Source organism: Mus caroli, unplaced genomic scaffold (genome assembly GCF_978045245.1).
Source record: "Mus caroli unplaced genomic scaffold, Mus_caroli_1 scaffold_5, whole genome shotgun sequence".
Classification (NCBI taxonomy): domain Eukaryota; kingdom Metazoa; phylum Chordata; class Mammalia; order Rodentia; family Muridae; genus Mus; species Mus caroli.
In genome coordinates this window covers 60,880,900-60,902,450 of record NW_028227260.1, presented here as the reverse complement: position 1 = coordinate 60,902,450, position 21,551 = coordinate 60,880,900, and the positions used below count along the sequence as shown (strand labels likewise).

General features: G+C 36.2%; 1 protein-coding gene across 1 annotated transcript in view; it reads right to left on the bottom strand.

The window, feature by feature from the left end:
• Nucleotides 1-7,958: 7,958 nt before the first annotated feature.
• LOC110286749 (charged multivesicular body protein 1B2) overlaps nt 7,959-21,551 on the bottom strand; it is a 34,672-nt gene continuing 21,079 nt past the window's right edge. The window contains exons 3-8 of the mRNA XM_021153325.3: nt 20,141-20,287; nt 19,716-19,784; nt 19,522-19,629; nt 17,541-17,584; nt 13,498-13,570; nt 7,959-13,081 (exon numbers count right to left, since the gene is read on the bottom strand). Coding sequence (XP_021008984.1) covers nt 13,037-13,081; nt 13,498-13,570; nt 17,541-17,584; nt 19,522-19,629; nt 19,716-19,784; nt 20,141-20,287 — 486 coding nt within the window. The 3' untranslated portion in view covers nt 7,959-13,036. The remainder of the gene's footprint in view (nt 13,082-13,497; nt 13,571-17,540; nt 17,585-19,521; nt 19,630-19,715; nt 19,785-20,140; nt 20,288-21,551) is intronic.

Genomic DNA, 21,551 nt, shown 5'->3' with positions numbered 1-21,551 from the left:
AAAACTGTTTCCTACTTCAAAGCTTCTTTACAAAGAATTTAGGAGATATATATTTGTAATGTATCCAATTAGATTTTGAAACAAAATTGCATTGGAAAACCTACATTCTTTGACTACCACATTTGCAATTCTCAATACTTCCTTCAAAAAAGGAAGTGATTGAACACTATTCAAACAGCAGCCTATGCATTTTCTGGACAGACATATGTAACAACAACAACAACAACAATACTTAAGAGAAAGGGAAGATTGAAAACCAGTTGTGACTCACTTGATTCACTAATGCAAATCAACCACGTTTTATCAGTTCCTGTTGGCCAATATATATGAAATATCATATATTTTCAAAAGGAAGATGAGCTGTGAATGAGGTAAAGGTGGAAATCATATTTGCTGCATTTGTTTGAGGCACTTAGCAAAGCTTTCACCTGAGTTATTTTGTCAACAAAAGCTGAGGTTAAAGAGAAACGTGCCATATATATTTTCACTTAAATCTTAAGATTAGTTGTTCCATAGGTCACGAACTGAAAGAAATATAAGTTTAGATGGCATAATACACATTTTCAAAAGAGAGAACAAAATGTCTGAACCATAGGTTTCTGTCTCAGCCCTATCAGTTTCTAGCTGTATGGCCTAGGGCAAGGAAGTGTGACTTGTGGCTCTAGCCCATCCCTGAAGATAAAGATGGAAATCTGACACTTTTTCTCATTCAGATAATTAAAAACTTAAAAAAAAAATCAATTAACTTTCTGTTTTCCTTACTGAACCACTCGAGGGAGGCTTCGAATTATGACTCTTTTCCTCTAAATATTTCAGTGTGTATTGCCAAAGAATAATCACGGAATTTTATAAACATTAGTGGAGTTACTAATCTCAGAATGTATTCCATTAATATCATTCTATTATTCCATGTACAATTCATTTTCAAAACCTGCAAGCAGTAAGAAGGATAACTTCTTTAGATGACCAAAATAAAGCAAAAGAGGAACATGTTTAAGTTAAAGGAAGAGATTATAAGAATTGTGAGGATTTAGTGAATTTTAATATCTTCAGTTTTGTCTCAGTTAATCCTCAGTTCAAATGTTCCCTCCATGTGATGATCTGGACAGCTGTTGCTCACTCTCTCCTTTTATGCCTTTCTCCCTTTCCTTGACAACTGGAGCAAGGTTTTCTAAGAAGGAAAGGAACAACTGTTTATAAAGTAAATTTAGCAGATTAAACTGTTATTGCTGAAAACTTAAAGTAGAATGGTCTTAAGAATCTAGCTGAGGAGACATTAGCATTTGATAGCTGCTGGAAATCCAGTTTTTATTATTTTTTTTACTATTTTAAATACTGTAACCCTTGGTAGGCTCACCACACACCAGAGCAGGGAAAGAATTAGAAGGTTAGAATGGTGGTAAATGGGGAAGTTGAGGGAGGTGAATATGCTCAAAATACATTGTATAAAATTTTCAAAGAATCATATATATATATATATACATATATATATATATTTGTGTGTGTATGTGAGTATGTGTGTATGCATATGCATATGTATATGTAAAGTTCCATAATCCATGTAAAAACTGGTCATGGTAGGATGTGGCCACAACTCTTGTACTTACACTACAGGAATAAGGAATAGTGTTTTTAAAAGTTAGTAGCTCAAGCTCTCCTTGAACCCACAATCCTGATTCTGTCTCATCAACATATCCTACTGGTATGCACAATAAGATGGTACCATGTAAGCTAACAAAGACTGTGGGGTGGGGGAAGGGCAACAGTCCTATCAAGCTATGACACCTATGAATCACATCAATGGCCAGCAAGGCATAATAACCCTACGGGTGTAGTAGTGGTATTTATACCTGACTGGTAACGAATAACTCTCTGATTCGACTTAAGATACTTTCAACAAGAAGAAAACCATGTCTAATACTAGAAACCTAACAAACTACTTAGTGCTAGTGAAGTAATAGTTATTGGAGGAGAATCTACAACCACTAAATTACTAAGTCAGCATAATCCCTAACAGCAATGTATAAACATTTGTTTTTTTATATCCAGAGATATGAGTAGTCTTCACTACTCATCAAGGAACCCCGTCTTTGCAACAGATGGAGACCACCACAGAAAACCACAACCAATCAAAATGTAGAGTTGCGGCTCCAAGTCCAATGGTTACATCTACAAAACACAACTAATGCTCAGGGACATTGCAGAAATGGAGGTGAAAACATTGTTAAGAGCCAGAGGATTAGGGAAGTTTACTGTGAGGTTGTGTTTTCTAGAAATATCAGAAGCTACATCTGTATAGCTTTACTAACATGACTGCTTAAATGTGAGCTGCATAGAGATGACACCAAGGGACATCTCAAAGCGGATGAGGAAATGTCCATGAAGCCTCAATCCTACACAAGTAACTATAGGTAACCTAGGAAAGCTGGGAGCAGAATGTGTTTTGTTGTTGTTGTCTTTATGTGGGTAGAGACTGGTTGTGGATGTGAGACACTCATCTTCAGAACTCTCTCCTGTATATGGTGAGCCATAATGGCTAGAAAAATTTCTAAATCTGATGAAATTAAAAACTTAGAAATTCATGTAAGAAGTTCAAGAAACCAAACCTCAGGAAACATTAAAAATAATGTTGAATATTAAACATACGTGACAAAGAATATAAATTTTAAAATCACACAGAGGTGTAAAAAGTCTACAGAAGCAAAAGGTTAAGATAGCAATGCTTTTCCTCAGAAGCAATACACAAAAGGGGTCACATCGTAGTAAAACCTTTGGTGTGAAAAAAAAAACACACTGTCAATCTTTAATGTGCCAACTGACAATATTTCTCAAAATTAAAAATGGCATACTTAAGCCATGAAAAACAGAAACACCTCCCATTAGAAAATTGATGTTATTAGCAATGCTAAAGGAAGTACTTGAAGTGGAAGGAAAATAGTACCCAAAGAAAATCTGAATATAACCACAAATATAAAACATTAATAATGCTAGTCACACTAAGGTGATATATGCACACATGTGAGAGCATATACACAAAATCTACAGTTACAACAATTATCATTAAAATTGTTTAAATCTCCTTAAAATATGGTAGAACACTTAGAAAATAATTAAAACATAGTATGCTTATAAGAAAGGAAAAAATGCAAGCTGGAAGGAGAAAGGGAAGTTACACTATACATGAAGTGAAATATATTTCAGGGAGATCCTAACTAATTATAGCTAACCAGTCAACAAAGTAGCTGAAACATCATTGCAAAAAAAAAAAAAAATGCTTGATTAATCCAAATGAACGCAAACCAAAATCAAAACAAATGGAAAACAAAAGGATCAATTTAATGGTAAATATATTGTGTGTTTTCAAAATTGGCCACTTGCTTATTGACATTAATCACACCAAGGAAGAAGAGTCTAAATGTCCCAAGTAAAAGGGAGTCTGCCATGGTTGGATAAAGAAAAGTAAGATATAAAATATAAACAATAGTAAATATCTTAATCTCTAAAATTATGGAAATAGGAACACGTTAATACCATTATTCCAATAAAAACTGGAGTGCTTAATAGCTTACAACAATGCTTAAAAGTGGATCAGAAGTGCTGTCTTGACACTAGTCACTTAATATATCAATAAATAAGAGGACAGTTTTGAAAGTAGGCAGTTGGTAAGGCTGACCAAGTTCTAACAATTTACTGAAAACAAATTAAATTTTAAAGTGTCAATATATTCTTGCATGTGTTCTCTGCATGGCCAATTACAAGTTACTTAAATTCAAGCAGGTCACAAATTTTCTGACAATTTAATCAGCAGGATCTTACAGGCCAGTTGTGCCTCCCACTGATGCCATGTGGTCACATTATTCATTATATTTCAGCTAAGTGGCTCTTTGCATGCAAAAACACTTAAAACAGCAGTGTAGAATTTAAAGACCGAAAAATTTAAGGTCAGAGGATCCAGGGGAGACAGAAAGCAATATGTTCTAACTTTGAAACAAAATTTATAGCAGCATTTTATAATGCCTTTGAGTTACTAAATAATTTAGCCTTATGACAATAATATAATAAATATTAGTATTTGCTGTCGGAACAATTGAAATGAGAGAGGACATTAACATTTAATCATGGAAACAAAGGATGCTTGCAGAAGGTCTTTTGGGATGTTCAAAGTAATTCCTTGTTAAATGTTTGAAGGAAAAGTTAGTGTTCAACTGTGGTGGATTTTTATCAACGTCAGGTCATATCAATTCGTCTCAGTCTTTTGTAACAGGCTGGAACTAATGTATAACATTGTTCAAGGGCAAATTAAGGTTTCCCATGATATGTCTTAAAAGAAATCTTGATGGTTGTTGACTCTTCAACTATTTATCAATTGCATTTCAATTTTGAGTATGTAGGGCAGGGTGAAAGATGTAGGTGGATTTTTTTTTATGCTGGAGAAACTATTAATTTCATGTGTGAGATAAAGTGGTGACCCTCGAAGATAAGGTATTTCTAGAACCTAATGTCCACACACAACCTCTCTAAGGACAGTTATTTTATCTGCTCCTTTGCTGTAATGCTTGCCTTCATTTAAAGACTAAATGCACCTTCCCTGCTTTAGTCTATTTTCCTAATTACATTCTTTTTAGCATCAAGATGTGTGTGTGTGTGTGTGTGTGTGTGTGTGCGTGTTCATAGAGGTGACAACTCTTGAGCTGTCAGTTCTTTCCGTCCCTTGTGTGGGTTTTAAGGATCAAATTCAGGTCATCACTCTTGCACTATAAGTGCTCTTTACCTGCTGCACCACTTCATTGCCCACCCCTGGTTTTTAATCCCCAAGCTTGGACTCCTGTAAACAATTGTTTAAACAAGGACACACACACACACACACACATGCAATTTTACTGTATCAGGAAGCTAAGTAATCGAAGTAAGTCTTGCTCTGAGATGTGAATTTTGTTTGGTGTTCGAAAATCAATAGCAGTTTGAATTAAATGAAAAAAGTCCCTAAGCACAAAGTGTAAGAAATATGTCCCCACTTACTTCTTGGTCCAGGATCCCCTTACTTCTGATACACGCGATCTGTATAGCACAAAGGGAAATCTTAAATCACATGAACTCCACGTCTTCTAAAAAGCAGTCCTGCTGTTTAATGGCTCATGCCAAATCAAGCACATTGTTTACAGTGTGGGACACAAAGAGCTCAGATAATGGAGAAGACAGGGACAAAGAAGGGGACAGAATGTGAAATGGTAGCAAAAGCCTGGGATCCAAGATAAGTTGTTATCTTCAAATTACTGCTTAGCTATGTCACTATTCTCTGGTTTGTAATTTTTTTTATAACTTTCATTTGTACTGTATAAACAATGCAGATGTTATATAAATGGCAGCTAAAGACCTATTTCTAGCCCAAGGATTCAATAATTCTAGGAATGCCTTGATTTCTGACACTGACTCTTTATCTCTACAGGAGAATAAGACTTCACAACCTCTTTTAATAATAGGGTTAGTTCCCACTTTAAAGTGTTATATTATTTGATTCTAAAAATATTATTCATAGACAGCAGAGTGAGTATCTTTGTTTTGAGTTGACAGGCAAAGAAAATTGAGGTCCAGAGACTGACTCTGATCAATTAATGCTTTGATGTCTCAATGCTCACTGAAAATATGTCCTTAAAGTGTTCCTTTTAGAACTTTTCTACTGGGTCACATAATAATTTACATTTTACAGTAATGACGAAGATGTTGAGGCAGAAAGAAATTAACTTACTGGCCTGTTGTCTTAATTAGGGTTTCTATTGCTGTGATGAAACACCATGACCAAAAAGCAAATTAAGGAGGAAAGGGTTTCTTTGGCTTACACTTTTGTATCACTGTTCATCACTAAAAGAAGTCAGGACAGCAACTCAAACAGTGCAGGAACCTGGGGCCAGGAGCTAATTCAGAGGCCATGGAGGGATGCTGCTTATTGGCTTGCTCCTCATGACTTGCCCAGTCTGCTTTCTTATGGGACCATAATGGGCTGGGCCCTCCTCCAACAACCAGTAACTAAGAAAATGAGTTACAGGTCTGCCTACAAGTATGGAAGCATTTTTAAAATTGAGGTTCCCTTCTCTCAGATGACTTTAGCTTGTGTCAAGTTGACAGAAAACCATTCAGCACACTTGCTATAATGAAAATGACAATAAACAAATGGTTTTAAAGTACTGCAAATGAAAATTGTCAGATATGGCAAAGGTGAATGCAGTATTGCCTTTGGGAATAGAAGTTAAGGATACAAGAAGCATATTAAGTTAATAATCATACATACTTTGGGCAGGCAGATACCTGGCAAGACTGTAAACATAAATTATAAACTTGTCTTCTGGCATCTCCATCTCTACTAGTTTCCTAAAACCCAGAGCTGGACTCATCGCCATAGGTTCTACTCTCTGAAATGCAAGAGGTAGAAAAGTAGTATCCGGAGCAGAGGTTTATTATCGCTATATGTTAAGAGTGAACATTTAAAAGGTGTGATCCTAGAGAATTATATTTAAGTGGTATATTTTTGATTCAGGATTTTATTTTAAGTTCTTTTATAGGTTATAAATAACATCCTTTCTTCTTCTTCCAAACACTCACATATACCTAGCCCTCCTTGCTCTCTTTCAAATTCATGGCCCCCTTTCCCATTAATTGTTGTTAGCTTACACAAAGAACCATGGGCAACTAAGGAATGCTGAGAGCAGGACAACTGTCTTCCTTAGGGAAGAGCAATACCAAGTGGTCAGTCCTGAATCCATACAAGTACGTATACAGACTCAGCATGCTGTGCTTGGGATTTTAGGCACACACACACACACACACACACACACACACACACACACAAAGAGCAAGGGGGGATTTTAATTTTCCCAAATGAAATATGTAGCTAAGGTTCAGAACAAATGTTCTCAGCCCTGACTGACCATGAAATCACTGTAGGGCTTCTAAGAGATTAGCAAAGTGTTTAACTTCCAGAAAATTTAGCAAGAACTGGTGTTGTGTATAACCTAGACTTTTGAGAAATAAATACAATTAAATTTAAAACTACCTATTCTTTTATTTGTTTGAGATGAAGTCATACTATGTAGTCTTAGTTGTCCTGCAACTCACTATCTAGACCAAGCCAGCCTCGAACTCATAGAGATACATTTGCCTCTGCCTTCAGAATGCTAGGATTAATGGCCTCAAGTTTATTCATGATGGAAAATCATGAACATATTTATGACTAAGATGTCCTTTGTACTTTTCCACATATTCTAAGCAACACTGGGAATTTACAAAATCCTAAATATAGTCCCTATTAAAAATGAAAATAGAGCTGGGGATGTAGCTCAGTGGTAGGGAACTTGTCCAGTGGATCTAGGACACTGAATTCAACTCCCATCACTGTAAAGCCATTTAGTAAACTAAGTCTTATTAAGGCACTGATTCTCAAACTTTAGAATGTACCAACACAGCAAAATAGTCTATAGGGTTTTTAAAAGACTGTCTTTCTCCACTCATATACCAGATCTTTAATGAGGCAGTTTTTTTTTCTCTTCTCTTTGTCTAGTAATGGTAGGAGGCCAATGCCTATAGTCAACAAATACACTGCCACAACTATTCTCTGCCTGTCTTCTCTCCCCTTACTTCTTTCCTTCTTTCTCCTTCTCCTATCCCTTCTCCTCTCCTCTGCTTCCTCCATCCCTCCTCTCCTCTCCTGTCTTCTCTTTTCTCTCTCTTCTCTTTTCTTCAGCTTCCTGAGCAATGGGATTACATATATTTACCACTACTATACTTGGCTTAGTAATAATATGCTTTCATGGCAAGTTTCATGTGTAATACTGATACTGCCATTTGGAGCAGTATACTTGCAAAGACACTGAATTCATTAGCTCTATGTTTCAGGTTCCCCTCTGAAACCTATCAAAAGCTGATCTAAATGGGACTTAGTTACAGAGTACAGTCAATTTCAAATAATCATTCTAGAACTGTTTATTGAGCACTGACATATCCATCATTTACATTCTCTCCAGTTTGACAAAGATGCTACTTACATGTCAAATTCAGGTGTAAATGTACACTAAGGCTTGTCAGACATATTAAGATAGTTGAGATCTAATTCTCTCACAAGAAAAACATAGACATTAAGATGTTTTCAAGTGTGGGTGATGAAGATAAAACAAATGAACTAAGGGCAGGCAGATTGTGCTGAACCTTGACAAATGTTGAAGTAATCACATCTATGAGGGCTAAAGCAGACTCTATGTACCAAAGAGACTGACAAAATTTTTCTACAGCAGATTCTTCCCATGTCTTTCCAAAGTCCATGTCAAGCACTCCTTTCACAATACTCAGCCTTAGACTCCCAATTCCACCCCAACTTTATCCATGTGAATCTCTTCTCCATTCAAAATTTACTTGGGCTTGTTATATTTTAAATATTTTGGTAGAATGAGGCATTTGAGTTACTGAATTAGATAAGGTCATACTGAAGGATTTGGTGATACAATTCATAGTGTATGTATTTCAAGAAATTTTCATGAAAGGTATCTCCAAGGAATACCAAATAGTGGAAAATCAGAAATACAGTAAATTGTTGAGGATTGGTCTGTTGCTATGTATTGTAATGCTAAATTCTGTATCCCAAGATCTATTTGCCTGAAGTGAATTTTCACAAATACCAGTTTTTGTTGTGCAAACCGTGCTACTTTAATTTAAAAATGCCCGTAGCAGGGCAAAAGAATGGTAGGCAGGGCTTCTGTAGAGAGGAGGAAGAAGGCACCAAGGGGGTAAATCAAGGATGCATAGCCCTGAGGGCCAGTCTGTTGGGAGTAGGAGTGGGCCAGGCAGAACAGAGCAAGTGATGTCTCAGTATTACTGATGGTGAAGTAGACCAAATAGCACAGAGGGTTGATATCTGCCCAGCTCTAGTACTACATAAAGCTTATTACAAATATAAAGATTTGTAACCTTTTATTTGGGAACTAAATGATCTAAGGTGGGTAGAAACCCCCAAATAACATTTATCACAACAGTAGACAGTAAATAACTTTGTTTTCAATACACATGACAATGCAGGGAGTCGACCATTCCTCATATGCTCTCCATTTTTGGAAGTAGATAATTTAGTTTGTAGGTGGCAATGTGAATAGTGAATGCTATTATTCTATGCAACAGAGAAAGTAGTCAAAATCCTAGAGTTCAGCTCCACAGGTGAGTTGGGCCTGATCTTGTAGAGATCACTTAGTATCTTCAATTGCAGTTAAATAAGAATTTCTTGCCCTGCCTCCCTTCAATCTCAAAAACCAAATTGCCATAGCACATAGCAAGTACACTCTCAATTAGTATTAGAGAAATGAATAGCCAAATAATGATTATGATTGTGAAAAAATACACTATGAAATCATCCCATGAAAAAATAGTATGAGTTATTATAACTTCGAAAAATATTTATTCATGCATGTCTGAGTGCACATGTCATGCACCATATGTGCACAAAAACCCATAGACATTAAAAAGGGGGGTTGGATAGTTATGAGCCACCATGTGGGTGTTGGAAACTGAACCCGAGTCCTCTGCAAGAACGTACAGTACTCTTAACTCTGAGCCAACTCTCTAGGTCCTATTAGAATTTTTAAATGGGACTCTTTTTCAGTTTATCTCAAAATCATTAGCAACAAACATTATTATTAATCCATAGGAAGCTGGCAAGCTTACTTCTGTCAGTCTATCATTTCATTTTGCTTTCTCCCAATACTACAGACGCTCCTTCCTGAGAATTTCCTAAAATCCACATCTCTTCTCAGAGTTACTCATTTCTTCTTCTCCAAGTGGCATTTGTAAGCAATCAATTAACCAGGTAAAATAGCCTAGTCCATAACGGTACATAAAATGGTTCACAGGCAACCAGATGGCTTTAAGCATTAAGACACGTGAAGAAATGGAGAATTATCATCAGCCTTTTTATCCAACAGGGGAAGGTGCAACAAGATGTTTTAAGTATCTGATATATATGTTCAACCAAATGATACCATCACATGCTTAGGTTATTGGTTTAGGAATAAAGTCTAAGAGGTACATTTTCATTACATTGATAAAAGAATGAACAAATGAAGGGAAAAAATAAAACTTAGCGTCCATTAATGTAGTTTCTAATTTTAAAACTTGTGTGCATGCAATGGAATGTGTGTGGAGGTCAGAGGACAATTTGCAGGAGCTTGATCTTTACATCTACCATGCGGGTCACAGGAACTGAACTCAGGTTGCCAGGCTTGGTGGCAAGGGCTTATATCTACTCAACTATCTTACCTGCCTCATCAATGTGTTACAAATATTTTTTGAGATGTGGTCTCATAGTGTATCTTCAGCTAGCCTGGAACTCACAGCCTCAGTCTCCTGAGTGCTGACATTAAAGGTATGTGTGACCATGTCCAGTATATCTTTATTTTAAAATTATGTGTGTGTCCGTGTGCATCTATACACATGAGTTCAGGTACCCTGTGGGAACCAGGAAAGGTCACTGAATCCCCAGGAGGCAGATTTACAGGATGTTGTGAAGTAACTGATGTGCTGCTGAGACACAAAGGCAGGTCCTCTTGAAATGGTAGTATGAGCTCTTAACTTTACAGCACTGATATTAATATTTTAAAAGGTAAGTCTGACATGGTTGCAACATAAAAGAATGAACAGCTAGGAGTGGAGCTAAGTGGTAGTAATAAATCTAACAATTTTTATTCAAGTTAAAAGAACAGAAACTATTTAATTCATACCAACAGAGAACACATTCTTTATGTCATAAATACTATTGTCCATCAAATCTCTTCTATGGATATCTAGGGTATCCCAATATAAACTTTGGATTAATGTTGCAGAATTTTCCTAGTTATATAATAAATTGTCCATTAAAAGGTCTTAAAAATTAATGAACAGTCATCATTAAATTACTGGCTAAAAACTATAATGATTTAAACTTTACAGTGGATGAAAACCGAGTAAATATTTATTGTTTCTCTTTACATAATGTTCTGACATGAATGAGTCTCCTATAGGCTCACATATTTGAAACTTTGTTTACCAGGTGGGAAGGTTATGGTACAGGTCATTGTACAAACTCTGTTGGAGGAATTATTTCACCAGCAACAGTCATTGAGAGTGTACTGTCTTGCCACACTTCCAGCTGGCTCTTTCTGAGTCATGAGTACGATGGACAGCATGATCTCTCGGCTTCCTCATCCTGCTACCATGCCTCCCTGCCATGGTGCACACTTTCTTATCCCTCTGGAACTGTAAGCCAAAATAAACTCTTCTATTTTATAAATTGCTTCTGGTCATGGTGCTTAATCACAGCAACAGAGAAGTAACTAATGTAGAAGATGGTACTAGAGAGTGAGCTATTAAATCAGGCAGCAAAGCTGGAGGAATTAAGCCATCCAAGCCCTCGGAAAGCAGTCCCAGACATCCCACACAGAGCTACAGGATTTGTTTATATGTATGTCTTGTGAGCTTTCAGTCTCTCTGTAGTCCAGTATTTCCTTATCATGTCCCCATTCCTCCCTTCTAAAATGATAATGTGTAACCTGTGCCATCGTATGTTGGAAGTATATTATTTGCTTTTAGATTTTATCAGTGGCTAGAGATTGTCTTGAGTCTCACAAGATATGCTGGAATTTCAAATAGTATTGAGAGTGAGAAAGACCATGGACACCTTTAGCATCAGAGTAAATACATTTTGCATTATGAAATGGCCATAAGTCTATGGAAGCCAGGGAGAGGAATGTTGTGGTCTGAACGAGAAATTTTTCCATAGACTCATGTAGTTGAATAATTGTTTTCCAGTTGGTGGTGCCTTATGGAGAAGGTATGGAGATATGCAACCTTACTAAACGAAGTATGTCACTGGCTTTGAGAGCTTCTAGGTCTGTCACACTGGCAGCCTGTTCTTTCTGCTTTGTGTGTGTCATTAAACATGTACCAGCTCAGCTTCCTGCTCTTGCTGCCACACCTCCCCACCATGATGGAGCCCTCATTTCCCTGGAACCATAAACCAAAATACTTTCTTTCTTCCATAAGTCACTTTTGAGCAAGGTTATTTATCATAGAAACAGAAAAAATAACTAATGTGCATAACAACCCCCACCCCCAAATCATAGAAAATGAGCTGGATATGGTGGTATATACTTAGAGACAAAGGCTGGAGGCTCCTGAGTTTCAGGGTACTCTGGGCTATATATTTCTGCCCTGTCTCTAAAATAAACAAGCAAAACAACAACAACAACAACAAAACAAAACAGAGGCTAGACACATGGCTCAGGAGTTAAGAGCACTGGCTGTCTTGTAGAAGAGATGGGTTTGAATCCTAGTATCCACATGTTGGCTCCCAATTGTCTATAGTTCTAGTTCCTGGGGAATCCAATGTCCTCTTCTGGCCTCTGTGGGCACCAGACACACAAGTAAGTACACAATTAAACATGCAGGCAAAACAACCATACATACAAAATAAAAATAATTTTCAAAAATCCCATGGAAATTGTATAGTCTATCTTGTGATACTTAAAATAAGATGGTCTGGGTTATGTGAACATATTAAATGAACATGCTTTCCTGTTTTTATTTTTACAAAATCAAATTTCATCACAGACAATAATTGAAAGTTACTTTCAATAAGTAAAAAGAAAGACTTTATTCTATACATTATTCTGACAAAATTACTTTACTTAGCATTACTTTGGTGCTAGATGTTTGCTCTAATATTTGCGGAAGATGTATAATATACAGAAAACTAATGCTAGCTTTGCCAAAGACATCTAGAAAAATACGTCCCTCACACTTTTACACACAATATATAGAACTATAAAATCTGCCAATGTGGAAATTCCTTGGAATTTCTCAATGCACTGTGAAATACACAAGGCAAAAGAAAGCATCTTATAGAAATGATGTCCAAACATCCTGTCATGTATGATGTTTTTGTAACTAGAATACACCTTATCTATAGACACACACACAAATGATGGCTCAGAAATATGTGGAGGAACAGAAGCACCAGTTATTTAAGTTACACTTGATCACGAAGACGAGCAAGCCTCTGTGACAGTTCATCCTAGAGGAAGCCAAATTTACAAATTATCAAAGGCTGTAACAAATATTAGCCACAAAATTTTAATCTCCTTCCATTGTAAATACAATTTAAAGGCTTATGAAATATATATAAATGTTAGGCAATTAGTTTTTTAAATATCTCAAAAGAAACTGAACTTAGAGCAGTATGAAGGTTAGCAAAACAATGTAAGAAATGAAATGTGCATGCAAATTGAAAATGCCCACCATTACAGAGCTAATGGATTCTCATATTTTCTTTATTTATAATGATGTATCATGGTAGAAAAATACTCTTCATAAAAACGTGAATATGTTTTCTTGTATGCAAATACATATGTTGCATATAAATCTACATTTCCTAAATTTTAATTTAAATATAAATCAGGCACATGAATTAAAATAAAATTCGATCTCTACCTGCTCTGTAGAAGCAACACTTGCACCAACAGACCCTGTCTGACCCTGTGGTAGTTCCATATTGAGATCGAGGCTAAATAAAGACAAAATTAAAAATAATCAGAATCAAAGAATGTTATATATATATAGACATTTTATAATAATCATATAGGCACTGCAAACTTGAGCATTATAACCTTTTATTTTAAGTAAAAATAAAACCATGTTTACCTGTAAATGGAACTTGAATGTCTTCAAAATTATTTTGAATATGTGACTGATGATTTTTAAGTATTTTCCTTGAGCTAAAGAAGCTTTAGGATCCAGATTAGTTTAGTGTTATATTCCAGAATTCTCTTAGTAGAACCAATAATTTCTCTTTTTTGATTAAAAAAATTTTTAGATTTTTCCATTCTATTTATTTTTTATTTAGTTTCATTATTTTTAAATCCAAAGCATAATTTTCCATTTATTGAAAATAGATTCCTCTTTCATACAGTATATCTTTTTTTTTAATTTGTTTATTTATTATATGTATGTACACTGTAGTTGTCTTCAGACACACCAGAAGAGGGCGTCAGATTTCGCTACAGATAATTGTGAGCCACCATGTGGTTGCTGGGATTTGAACTCAGGACCTTTGGAAGAGCAGTCAGTGCTCTTAACCTGCTGAGCCATCTCAGCCCCTCTTTTTTTTTTTTTTGGTTTTCGAGACAGAGTTTCTCTGTATAACGCTGGCTGTCCTGGAACTCACTTTGTAGACCAGGCTGGCCTCAAACTCAGAAATCCGCCTGCCTTTGCCTCCTGAGTACTGTTATTAAAGGCATGTGCCATGCCCAGCTCATACAGTATATCTTGATTATGGTTTTCCCTCTGAGTTCATCCCCACCTTTTCTCCCCCTTTCTGTCTCTCATTAGAAAATAATCGCCAGTATATATAAGTGACCCTAAAAAATTCCACCAGAGAACTCCTAAACCTGATAAACAGCTTTAGTGAAGTGGCTGGATATAAAATCAACTCAAACAAGTCAATGGCCTTTCTCTATACAAAGAATAAACAGGCTAAGAAAGAAATTAGGGATACAACACCCTTCTCAATAGTCACAAATAATATAAAATACTTTGGTGTGACTCTAAGGAAGTGAAAGATCTGTATGAAAAGAACTTCAAGTCTCTGAAGAAAGAAATTAAAGAAGATCTCAGAAGATGGAAAGATCTCCAATGCTCATGAATTGGCAGGATCAATATAGTAAAAATTGCTATCTTGCCAAAAGCATTCTACAGATTCAAGGCAATCCCCATCAAAATTCCAACTCAATTCTTCAACGAATTAGAAAGAGCAATTTGCAAATTCATCTGGAATAACAAAAAACCTAGGATAGCAAAAACTCTTCTCAAGGATAAAAGAACCTCTGGTGGAATCACCATGCCTGATCTAAAGCTTTACTAGAGAGCAATTGTGATAAAAACTGCATTGTACTGGTATAGTGACAGACACGTAGACCAATGGAATAGAATTGAAGACCCAGAAATGAACCCACACACATATGGTCACTTGATCTTTGACAAGGGAGCTAAAACCATCCAGTGGAAAAAAGACAGCATTTTCAACAAGTGATGCTGGCACAACTGGCGGTTAACATGTAGAAGAATGCAAATTGATCCATTCCTATCTCCTTGTACTAAGGTCAAATCTAAATGGATCAAGGAACTCAACATAAAACCAGAGACAGTGAAACTTATAGAGGAGAAAGTGGGGAAAAGTCTCGAAGATATGGGCACAGGGGAAAAATTCCTGAATAGAACAGCAATGGCTTGTGCTGTAAGATCTAGAATTGACAAATGGGACCTCATAAAATTGCAAAGCTTCTGTAAGGAAAGGACACCCGCAATAAGACAAAAAGGCCACCAACAGACTGGGAAAGGATCTTTACCTATCCTAAATCAGATAGGGGACTAATATCTAATATATATAAAGAACTGAAGAAGGTGGGCTCCAGAAAATCAGATAACCCCATTAAAAATGGGGCTCAGAGCTAAACAAAGAATTCTCACTTGAGGAATACTGAATGGCTGGGAAGCACCTGAAAAAATGTTCAGCATCCTTAATCATCAGGGAAATGCAAATCAAAATAGCCCTGAGATTCCATCTCACACCAGTCAGAATGGCTAAGATCAAAAATTCAGGTGACAGCAGATGCTGGTGAGGATGTGGAGAAAGAGGAACACTCCTCCATTGCTGGTGGGATTGCAAGCTTGTACAACCACTCTGGAAATCAGTCTGGCAGTTCCTCAGAAAATTGGACATAGTACTACTGGAGGATCCCACAATTCCTCTCCTGGCCATATATCCAGAAGATGTTCCAACTGGTAAGAAAGACACATGCTCCACTATGTTCATAGCAGCCTTATTTATAATAGCCAGAAGCTGGAAAGAACCCAGATGCCCCTCAACAGAGGAATGGATACAGAAAATGTGGTACATTTACACAATGGAGTACTACTCAGCTATTAAAAAGAATGAATTTATGAAATTCCTAGGCAAATGGATTGACCTGGAGGGCATCATCCTGAGTGAGGTAACCCAATCACAAAAGAACTCACATGATATGTACTCACTGATAAGTGGATATTAGCCCAGAAACTTAGAATACCCAAGATACAAGATACAAAGCACATGAAACTCAAGAAGAATGAAGACCAAAGAGTGGATACTTTGCCCCTTCTTAGAATTGGGGACAACAGACACATGGAAGGAGTTACAGAGACAAAGTTTGGAGCTGAGATGAAAGGATGAACCATCTAGAGACTGCCATAAGGGGGATCCATCCCATAGTCAGCCTCCAAAGGCTGACACCATTGATTACACTAGCAAGATTTTTCTGAAAGGACCCAGATATACCTGTCTGTTGTGAGGCTATGCCGGGGCCTAGTAAACACAGAAGTGGATGCTCACAGTCAACTATTGGATGAATGAATCACAGGGCCCCAATGGAAGAGCTAGAGAAAGTACCCAAGGAGCTAAAGGGGTCTGCAACCCTATAGGTGGAGCAACAATATGAACTACCCAGTACCCCCCAGAGCTCTTGTCTCTAGCTGCATATGAATCAGAAGATGGCCTAGCAGGCCACCAGTGGAAAGAGAGGCCCATTGGTCTTACAAACTTTATATGCCTCATTACAGGGGAATGCCAGAGCCAAGAACTGGGAGTGGGTGTGTAGGGGAGGGGGGAGGGTATCGGGGACTTTTGGGATAGCAATGGAAATGTAAATGAGGAAAATACCTAATAAAAATTAAAAAAGAAAATAATCGGTTTTTAAGGCTTAAAAAGTAAATATAACCAAATAATCTATACTAAAGTGAAGCATGAACCATCACATGGAGGTTGGACAAGGCAACCCAGCAAAAGGAAAGGAGCCACAAGATCAGGCAGAAGTATCAGAGACCCGCTTTTTTATATACTCAAAAGTCCTATAACAATACTAAGCTGAAAGCTGTAACATATATCCTCAGGACCTGGTACAGACTGTGTAGGTCTTATGCTTGTTGCTTCACCCTTTGTGAGCTCATATGAGCCTTGCTCAGTTGATTCAGGGGACCTTGAAGTACCAAGGATTTCATCCAACTACACAATGGGGTTTTTTAAAGACTTAATGCAGTTGCCCCAAGTTCATATCACCCCAGTGAATGAGATAGCATATGTGTAGATCTAGGGCCGTTGTTTGTTTACCTGTAAGCTCCGCGACCTTAATCTTTATTGTACTTGCCATTATGGTTTGAAAATTCACATTTGTGTGTGTGTGTGTGTGTTTAGAAAAGGGGGGTAACTGTTAAAAGACCTTGAAACAGTATCTCTATAAAATGTCAAAACTCCAAGCTGGGTTTAAAGACAAATTTTTCATTCCATAGCAAATTTTTAGAAGAACTTATGTTTTTTCAGTCCAGGGCTTCACATATACTAGGCAGAAACTCTGAGCAAAATTCTAACTTCATATTATCAACATGTAAGATCTCTAAATGTCAAATGCAGATTATTTAAAAGGATTTGAGTGAAAGGACCTTACCCAGCTTCATCTGCCATTTCCTGAAGCAGCATATCCACTTGGTTCTAAAATAAGAAAACATGAATTCATAGTTTTGTAGTATTAGTTGTTGGATGGCTTTTGGGTTTGGTTTCGCTTGGGAAACTTATTTTTAACGATTAAAATAGGGGCTATAGTAATCATGTCTAGAGGCTCACAATTGGCTTTAACTCCAAAACCTGAAGGATATTAAAGCCTCTGTCCTCTACAGGAACATGTTATCACTAGTACACACTTCCCTCACGCCCACATAATCAAAAGTAAAATAATAAAACTTTTGTAAAATAAAACAAACAACACACACACACACACACACACAAACACACACACACAAACTCGCCCTTCAAAACTTTTAAAACAATCCTTTAAAAATATTTTGTGTCACAAGAGGGCGCTACACCATTTCAGACAGCAACTTGAATGTTAAGCTTTTATTTTATTTTATTTTATTTTTACGGGAAAATATTTATTCAAAAGAAATATTAACAAATTATTTTATATTCTAAGCTACAAGGAAATAGCAAAACATCAAAGAGAGGACAAAACCTGAAGAAAAGCAGTTTATTGTCTTTCACTTTAACTTGATAATAATTAATTGACCAGGCCCTGTCTTGGCCTGTTTCCCCAACAACCTTTTCTAGTCTATAGTTCCCTCATAATTCTGGGCTAAAATCACCTTTCTCCTCAGGGTCAGAGGTTAAAGGTTGCAGATGTGCTTCTCTAGGGCTCTTAGTGGCTGAGGCAGATGTGCAAATGTAAATGTCTGATAAGTTTCTTTACTGAGGGAAACCATTTCTCACTGGTGATAGTGACAGTGGAAGGGGACGGCCCTAGAACATTTAAGCTGTGGTACTTCAAGGGCTGATGCAGGCAGCCTAGTGTGTGCTCCTGGTCCCTTCCTTCCCTAGCTCCAAGTACTATAAAGTGGTAGGACAAGCTGTCTCTGTTCTTTCGGGAATGTTAAGTTTTAAAGTCTAATACTGAAGTTGTCTGAACAATGCTGCCAGTCAGACTCACATCTCTGAGTAATGTAATACTGCATGGGAGTGAACCAACTTATAAAGCTCCAGTATAACCCAGTTTGGTTGTATGTAATAAATTTAAATTAGCTTAGTTATTCTATAAAATAATACAAATCTGGTATTATATTGACTTTTGACAAAAATATTAACAGACAAAATATACTTATATTATGTATCTATGGCACAGAACCCTATGTGGGTTTAACTGTAGGCTTAGCCATTTGCAAAACATAAACAATCAGAGAAGAACTTGTGCCCATAATTTAAAGACTTTTCACCTTATTAGCATTTCAACAATTCAGAAAGTGAACTACACCACTTATATTGTGCTAGGCATTACTCGTAATTAAAAGGCAATTAATATTGTATGAGATGTATGTATGTTATATGCAGACTCTAGACTAGACTGGAGCAAAAATATCAAATGTTTAAGTATATATGTGGGCACTGAGTTAAAGATTAAACAATCTATGTATCAAAATATCATGTTACCCAATATTATGCCCCTATTAAATTTTGTTATTAAGATAAGAGTATTAGCCAGCATGTGGAAACAGGTTCTAGATTCTATATATGTGATCTAATAGAATCACCAGAATTCCAAACCATACTCGGTGCTAGGTAACATTATCCTCTAAAACATTCTTAACTATCTGAGGGCAGAGCAGTAGCAAGCTTACCACCTGCACTTGGGCTATGTTTCTCAAGGTAAGGAGATGATTTATATTCATAAAACCATTATATTTTAAAAGTAGGTGATTTGTGCTTCGACAGTGGTTCCCACTATGCAACCCAGGCTGGCCTGGAATTTACTCCATGGCACAGGCTGGTCTCAACCTCTTAGAAATCTTGCCTCAGCTCCTATGATAGCAAGCATGTGTCACTATGGCCAGATCAATTCAGCTTTAAGAAACCACTGAAAGTAAAGCTGTTACTCTTACCTGTGGTGTCGTAAGGGTCGTAGTGCTACTCATTGTATCTTCCATTTGCTGTGTCTGAACATCCAATGTTTCAAACTGATGTTCAAATTTGTCCATTAAGGCAGAAATCTATAATGATATGGTCGTTAGAAAAATGTTTTCTGAAAAGACCTTAGCTGAACATCATGTGAGAATGGTACTTCTTTATAGTTTACCTTTTCAAGGTTCATACTCCTCAATGTAGCATCCATAGATTTAACCACACCTGCCATGGATTTTGTCACCTATGTGAAATTCAAAACCTGTTTAGCAACATGTAAACTTGTTAATCTTTAAAGTACACTGTTAATATATCAACTTAGGAAACTTGTCCATAACTTCCTTCACAGTAAAACGACATTATGCATCTTGGTATAGGTAATATTTTATATTATTTATGTTACTTAGTAAACAGCTAATAAAAATGGTTGAAAAGTCCACTGCCAAAATAATTTTCCTCACTAAATCCAATTTTCTATGACGTCCTTTATTTACATCCTATAATATCATGCAAAAGACACAGACTTGTGGTTTATGTAAATCTTCTTCTTCTCCTTAAACTCTGTCAGTATTACTTTGATTGACAGATGTTTGCTCTTACCTTGCCCATTGTTACTGCAGTTTGAACTCTGGCTGCCACAGCATCAACCCTAGCACTCATTCTCAAGAAATTGATTGCTTGGTTTTTTTGACGGATTGCATTTTCAGCATGTATCCTTGCAACTTCTGTATTGCCCTTCTGAATGGCCTGTTTTAAACAAGTAAAATAGTGTTGGAGAAAAATAACAAACCAAGATACCAGTGAAGACAAGGAATAAAAGTACACATATTGTAAAAACATAAATGACACCATATTAACTCTAGTTTATAAGAACTTTTAATTAGTTTTTGGATAGCTAATTATGATTAAAATAATAAAGGAATAATGTACAATCCTATTTTCTTTTTAATCTCATGATTAGAAAATGCATGTGTATTAAAAGTTTAAGATATTAGAATTTGCTGCACATGGCACATACTTTTAATTCCACAATCAGGAGGCAGAGGCAATCTGACTCTGAATTTGAGACCCACCTTACCTACATATGAAGTTCTTCTGCTACATAGTGAGACCTTGACTAAAAATAAATAAATAAATAAATAAATAAATAAATAAAAAACCCTAAAAGTTAAAAATTGATCCTAGATACAATTTCCATGCTAATTTCAGTATAATTTAGTATATACTATCCTACTATTTAAACATATTTTTATATGTAAATTACATAGCTTATAGCAAAAGCAGGTGCATAGAATACACTGTTTTCTATCTTGTTTTCTCTTGTGTGAAAAAAAAAATCACCTGAAGTTAAAACAAAGCTACATCATTATTTAAAAAACTACCAATCATACATAAAGTGATTCTAGTTATTACATAGATATTAAGCAGTTTCTGTATGTTTCTACTGTATGAAAATGCTATACGTAACAGGAATCCAGCCTTTTCCTGGTATCATCCACAGGATCAGGGATAACATTAAAAGAAAAACAAATTTATCTACAGAAAAAACATTAAATAAAATGAACAGTTCAGACAGTTCTAACACAACAAAGTAGAATAGGTAGTATGGAAGTAAGAGAAATTCAAGAAGGAGATCCCAGTTTTTCAATAAAATAAATAGCAATTTTATAACTCTCCTAGTATATGTAACTTTACATACTTTACAAATGTTTTCATTAAGACAAATATCTGGATATTGAATTACTGGATACAGATATACATGCAAGCTTAGCTTGAGCCTCCTGAATAGTTGGGGTTGCAGGCATATACTACAGGTTTGCCTTTCACTCACGCATACATCTACTGCCTTCCAACAATAATTGCCTCCTTGACTGAAGCATTTCCTACTGTAATATATTCAAGGGATTTTGTTGGTTTTATGCCAGTTTGTTCATTTTAGCTGATTAAAAATTCCTACAAAAGAAACACCTGCACGTGAATATAGAATTAAAGTCGAAAATAATACCTTATA